At 44.2% G+C, this 7,246-nt stretch overlaps 1 protein-coding gene across 1 annotated transcript in view; it reads left to right on the forward strand.

Annotated features, from left to right (window-relative positions):
* Positions 1-6,270: 6,270 nt before the first annotated feature.
* LOC119335402 (two-component response regulator ORR24-like) overlaps positions 6,271-7,246 on the forward strand; it is a 4,228-nt gene continuing 3,252 nt past the window's right edge. The window contains exons 1-2 of the mRNA XM_037607538.1: positions 6,271-6,409; positions 6,513-6,665. Coding sequence (XP_037463435.1) covers positions 6,271-6,409; positions 6,513-6,665 — 292 coding nt within the window. The remainder of the gene's footprint in view (positions 6,410-6,512; positions 6,666-7,246) is intronic.

Here is a 7,246-nt window from a genome sequence, read left to right on the forward strand (position 1 = left end):
GATTCATAGCGCAACAGAGGATTTAGAACCAACTCCACAAAAACTACTACATAATCCCTCTTTTGCTCATCGTGATCGCTCTTATCTCGTATGTCATAGTTTAGGTAGATGATGAAACATGTGTCTGCGGTGACAATGTAAGAGACATGTGATCATTAACTTGTATCGCTATTTCGAGATGATGATGAGATCGACATCATTTGTGTTCAATAATGATGATATGATGAGACTATGTTGTACCACTTCAATGATGATGATGAGACATTCATTTTTCATATAGTTTCAGTGTATGCAGATTATTCACCTCAACATTCCCATGTCTCCATTGCAGTTACAGATAACAACCATGTATCTCTTTCTGACCATCTCTCTCCCCAGCCCGGCAGGCCCTCTTCGGCCTCTCCCACCGCCTAATAACCTTCCCAATTAACTTCTTTACCCATTGATTTCCATCACAAATTCCCATTTATCTTCTCCATCGAATAAATTCATGAGTAACAGATGGAGTCGTCTTTAAACTCCCGTCTTCACCACAACAACTAGAAGAGCACCGCCTGTCGTCTGGCCTAGATAGCTGCCGCCCCTTGCCGTCCAACCCACGAGAGCCACCCTGTCTGGACCCGCAGGTCGACGCCAATGACTAGCACGCTGTTGCTAGCCATCTGACCGTGGGCACAACCCTCGTCCAAGACGCTGCACAGGCCACCTGTCCCAATCCCGCTGCGTGACGCCGCTAGCAAACTTCCCGAGCCCCTCCCGCCAACCCGGCCACACGCCGTGTGCCACCACCAACAGCCTCACCCATCCCCAGCTGCGGATCCAGACATGTTGAAGCGACATGGTGCAAATCATGCACGCGAATAATTATTTTATGAGATACAATCTATAATATCAAACCTTATTAATTTGATTTAAGGGATGTGGCAATGCTTACTATCATTGTGGAAAATGCCTACGAAAACAAACAAAAAAACATATGAAAGGAGTCAATGTGCCACATGACAAATGGAGATGAAATTAAGGAGTTAAAGTGCCACACGGTAGAGGAAATGAAAGTTGTCAATGCGCCATGGAACAAACAGAGATGAAATGAGTCAACACACCATGCGACAAATGGAGATGAAAGGGTTCAATGCGACAATGACATATGGAGATTAAATGAATCAACACGCTATGCGACAAATATATCTCCTGAGAATCTAAACATTTAGATTTGGAGAGTTAGATTGGAACTTAATGATTTATATTTACGGTGACCTAGGGGCACCACTTAAGCTCGTTGATACAATGAAATTCCAGCATGATACAATGATCTACAAGTATTACTATTAAATGCATTGCTTGTTGAATTTCATACTACGTAGTTTCCCCCCATGTACCTTCTAAATGGGGCAATAGAGCAGAGTTTGGTAAGATCATCTTTGGTATTTTATTTTAAGAAAAACATGGAAGGGATGATATCCGATGACTTTCGTGATGGTACTCATTTTTCTTTGGACGAATCGAGATTGTGAGACATCACCTCAATTCTCAAATAGATTATGAGATACTATAGACTTGGAGATGATCTCTCAAATTATTTTGATAGGAATAAAGGAATAAGCCATGCATATACCATCTACATCTAAAATTTGATTATGAAAAAGGAGTCCATGCACCACGTGGAAAATGAGATGCAATGTAAAAACTAGAAAGTTATCATTTCCATTGGGTGAGTCTTCTCCAAAATAAATTCATAAAAAGAGAATACAGTAGCCGGACTTCTTTCGAAGCAATGAGCTTAAGTGGTGCCTCTAGGTCTTTCTATACAAAACTCATGGTGCCATCTGACCCTCCAAATATGAAGTTTTTGATTCTCACAACATATATAGTCGCATAGTGGGATGATAGTAAACACTACCGCATCCCACAAATCATCTTAATCGGATTTGTAATAACAGATATTTGTATTCGTAACATAATTTTTCACGTGCATCAATAATTTGTTCTCTAGCATAATTCATAGAACATCATTCCTTTTTAATATTTTTTCAAAAAATTACATGAAACTATTAAATGTTAACTCTTGGGCCTTATACGTACCACAAGCAGAAACATATTGACATTTCCCAAGAATGGAAATAATAATGGAAGACAGAGCTTTTAAGCCTTTTTGCATCATTGGATCCAAGACGTGACACATTTGACAGATCAAAAATATGCATGCAGGTTGAAAAGTTATATCCTGCAGATTTTTCTTCTCAAGAAAGAGCTCAATTAGAGTGTCAGCTACCACATCTTCAACTTGACACATGCAACCATCCAGAGCTGAAAATGTTACCATCACTTGCAGCTTTGGCACATGGACTGGTCAAAACAGGTAAATCATCTATGTATACAATGGCCGACAAGTTATTACGAGTTGTAATAACACTCCTGGTGTCGACTGCAACAGCAGAGAGAGCATTTTCAGCTATGAGAATTGTCAAGACTCATCTTCGAAGTAAAATGGGTGATGACTTTCTTCGACATTGTATGATAATCTACATCGAGAAGGAGCTTGCGTCAAAGTTTAATTCTGATGAAATTATAGACATGTTTGATCTTCTTGGTGCTCGGAAAGCCAATTTTAAGCTAATAGAAATGTAAGTTTTTACATTTTTTGATTGACCATATGGTCTATACTGAACCATGAATAATTATTATCATCTTTGCAATGCTAGATATTTGTCTTTGCATTTTGTGTTTTGCCCAGTCCGCCCCCCCAACCTTCAATCCTGGCTCCGCCCCTGATCACACCTTTCTCAACACCACACACATCCTTGTATTTCTTTTCTCTCTTCTTCACAAACGGTATTTCTTGTTTCTTGAACATCTTGGCCTGACTTCATACTCACAAAGCATAAACAATTATCTTAGTGATGTTGGACAGAGGATGCAATTATTTAGTTCGAATTTACATGTTCCTCTCGCCCTAATCTGAAACACTGTTGAACTTATTTATTGGGAAGTGTTTTATTTTTTAGATAAAAGGCCCTTGTCACATTTTGATTCCAGGAAGTCATAAGGCCCGAAATGTGCAACTGAAATCGAAGATAACTTCCGTCCGTTTATTCGATGCCCTCTTTCTCGTGAGCTGTGGTATGCTATGGCAGAAGTCTGGGTCCTGCCGGAGATTAATGAGATTGAAAACATGTGCAAAGAGTGGTCATTGCATGCACTTGAACCCCTCCCAGACATCGAACGCGCCATGCTGCTGATGACCTTATGGCGCTGTCGACACGTCCGCAGAGGAGTTGTTCATCACAAACCGCCACCTCCAGTGGAAGCATCTAAAAGATTTCTTGTAAGCTACCTGGACTCTATCATTGGGCTCAAAACTGAATTGTGTGATGATCCTTGCAAAGGTAAATCTATCATCACGTATCAGCAAACAGTGAGAACAACAATGACACCAGGTGGATAGATGGAGTTCGCCCCATGTTGCGTACGTGAAATTAAACACTGACGGGTCCTATAGGCGAAGATGGTGCCGCTGGAGCGGGAATGATCTTATGGAATGATAATGGTGCTATCATTTTTTCGGCCTATAGGGCATTGTTTTCATGTGGAGAAGCATTGGAAGCGGAACTCTGCACGTGTATGGAAGGACTCTTATTTTCAATCCAGAGAAGTGAATTGCCTGGAGCGATAATGATCTTACGGAATGACAATGGTGCTATCATTTTTTCGGCCTGTAGGGCATTGTTTCATGTGGAGAAGCATTGGAAGCAGAACTCTGCGCGTGTATGGAAGGACTCTTATTTTCAATCCAAAGAGGTGAATTGCCAATTATTGTGGAGATTGACTCCATGGTTGTTGTGAAGCTGATTCAGTCGCATGAGATAGGCAGATCTTTATACTCTTCCATTGTAAGAAAGATTAGCCACTTGACGAGCCTTCGTAGAACTTGTATTACTCTTGTTAACCGCACTCAAAATAAGGTTAGTGATAGTCTAACTAAGCTTGCAAGGGTTGAAGGAAGAACTATGACTTGGATTGGTTCAGGACCTTCAGCTTCTTTAGACCTAGCTCATGCAGATTGTAATGACCATGATATTTGAGTAATACAAGTTTTTACCCGCAAAAATAAGTGAAAAAATGAGAGGTAACCTATGCACAAGAACATGAGTTTAGGAGCGAATCAACTTGTTATTGGATGGCCAGGAGGACAGCGGTATCCCCTGCACACCAGAGTTCAAGTCCCAGACTTGACATTGGTGCTCGTATTTTCTCATCAATCTCAAGATGATGTGTCGTCTCAGTCTCTCGGAGGTGCTCAGAGGGGTAGGATGTGCGTTTATGTGTTCCTAGGGCTGAGTGTATGTTTGCTTTACCACATGGGCACCGGAGAAGAACAACATCATCACCGTTCGTTCCGCATATCGGTTTGCCATGGACGAGCGCGAGCGTCCATTAGCCACCACCATGAGCAGGGCACCAGATGGTCGTCGCGCCATCTGGAAGACCATATGGGGGTGCCCTGCTCCCCTGAAGGTACACGTGTTTGCTTGGCGGATTGTGACAAACTCTCTAGCTACTTGGGAAAATAAATTCTCACGTCATCTTGAGCTTTCTGACATATGCCCCATTTGTGGTGTGGAACGAGAGGATGTGTTCCATGCAATGTGCAGGTGTCCCCTTGCGAAGGAACTTTGGCATGTCATGGCGCTGGATTGGGTCATCCCGAGGGTTGAATCCGTTCGCAACACAGGGCCAGAATGGCTGTTCACCCTCCTTGAGACTTTGGACAAGACGACGCGTATGATCGTACCGATGATCATGTGAAGGACTTGACACGTGCGGAATGAGACCACACATGAAAAACGGCCACCTCCAACTGAGTCCTCTCGGAGGTTCCTACATGGATATATCAACTCTTTATTATGCCACAAGTAGTACCCCAATGGTGATGTTGTGAAGGGGAAAATGGTGATCAATGATGCGCCACCAGCACATACAACCAGCGCCGTAGCTAAAGAAGAGCTGAGCTGGGTGGCTCCTGCTACAGGATGGACCAAGTTGAACATGGACGGAAGCTTCATACCGGCTACAGGTATGGCAGGAGGTGGGATGATCCTCCGGGACACTCAGGGAATCATCATATTTAGTGCTTGCTGTGAACTTCGTACTTTTGGTAACGCGCTGGGCGCCGAGCTCGCGGCGTGTAGGGAGGGGCTGGAGCTAGCCCTCCACCGGACGACCCTGCCAATTTTGGTAGAACTAGATAGTTTCGAGGCAGTGTCGTTGATCATAGCAAAATCCGATGATAGATCAGTACATCGCTTTGTGATTCAGGAGATTAAAAGCTTGGCCTCAACTGAGGATAGGGAGATTTCTTTTACTCTTTGTCGTCGTTCGCAGAATAAGGTTAGCCATGAACTTGCCGGTTATGGCCGTAGTACCCCCGAACCGTAGTGTGGTTGTACTCGGGGTTAGACTTCATTGTAAACTTGGTTGTGGCTGAGAGGCCCCTATGAGTAATGAGAATCTCCTTTACCCCGCAAAAAAGAAGGATGATGTGTCGTCTTAGTCTCTGGAAGGTGCTCATAGGTGTATGATGTGCGTGTGTGCGTTCCTAGGGACGAGTGTATGTTTGTGTACGTGAGTGACTTCGATTGTACTATGTTAAAAAACGAATATGAGTTTAGGCCCCACACGTTGTCACGTGCCATGCAAAGGTAGGTAGGGATGTGGCCGTTGAGACGATGAATGCGGTCTCCGTTTCCGGTCGAAGGAAGTAAGAAAACACTCCTTCATGGCCAGGTAACCGAACACAGCAGGATCCTCTCCTTTTTGTAATTCAAATCATATCTTCGTGCTCGAACATTTGTTGAGACAAGAACAAAAAAGCAAAAAACAGCAACACTGCCCGTGGTTTTGCTTTCCTCACATGCACAAAATTAATACCGGAGATTAAGAAATTAAGAAGCAGTATGAAGTAGCGCATGAACACAAGCACGGGGAGGGCGCCTTTCACCTCTGGACCACAAGATTTGCACTCCTTCCCTCGACCCCTCTCCCCCTATAAAAAGCCCGCCAGCACCCTGCAGCCCTTCGCACAAAGCTCCTCTGAAATCCACATTGTCCTGTTCTGCCCTGCGGCGAGGAAGCCATTTTGGCAGGTTTTGGGTTGTGTTGTTAGATGGATGTGGGGTTTGTGTTGGTTAGGTCCGTTGTTCCTTAATCAGTGTTTTTCTTGATGTCGTTTGCTTTGCTAGGTGGGAAAGAGTTCGGAAAACAATGGCCGCGATGGGTGGGGACCAAAGGCAAATGATGGAAGATGCGGCGGAGGACAAGTTCCCGGAGGGGTTACGAGTCCTCGCCGTGGACGACGACGGCGTCTGCCTTAAGGTGCTAGAGAACCTCTTGCGCGGGTGCAAATACCACTGTGAGTCTCCTGAATCTTGATCCGTCCGCTTCGCCAAAGTCCATTAGGATCGGAGCCTTGTGATCTTTTTGTTTCTCTTCGAATAATGCTTTCTGCGATGCAGCAACGACTGTGAAGGATGCCACGACGGCGCTGAAGATTCTCAGGGCGGGGAAGGAGAAGTTCGACCTGGTCATCACCAACGTGCGCATGCAGGACATGGGCAGCTTGAAGCTCCTCGAGCGCATCCGCCTTGAGATGGATCTGCCCGTCATCAGTACACTCACTGCTCAATTCTAAGTCCTAGTTTTATTTTTGTGTGTATGAGCTGACAATTCTCTTTGAGAACGTACATCTAATCCTGAATCTTGGATATACAGTGAGAGGACATCCATTCCTTTGGGCAGCACGTGAGATCCTATATATTCAGCACGATTTTAGGAAACCAAATACACATGCACGCCACACTCACCCTATTTTTAACTTTGGGGAAATCGAAAGAGTGGGATCCCCTTTCAGCCCGAACCAATGGGATCCCATCTAACCATTCATCTGTCCGATCGGATGCCCAGTGGGCCGGGTAGTAGAGCGGAGGTGAATCGACACATTAGTGAATTAGGAGGGGGCTGGATCACAGGATCCCTAGTGGTATCGGTTCCTTGCCCGAACCAATGGGATCCAACCTAATTGCTCATCCATCGATCAAATGGCTAGTGGGGGCAGGGGAATGGAAGTGGTAGCATGTGATTTATGAGATCCAACTAATTTTTGACTTAAATAATTGTGTTGATTGTTTTTAGTATGCTATAAACATGGTCATGTGTACCATATATAATTATAAGTAGGCAACAAGATACC

The sequence above is a fragment of the Triticum dicoccoides genome, chromosome 7B (genome assembly GCF_002162155.2).
Source record: "Triticum dicoccoides isolate Atlit2015 ecotype Zavitan chromosome 7B, WEW_v2.0, whole genome shotgun sequence".
NCBI classification, from domain to species: Eukaryota; Viridiplantae; Streptophyta; class Magnoliopsida; order Poales; family Poaceae; genus Triticum; species Triticum dicoccoides.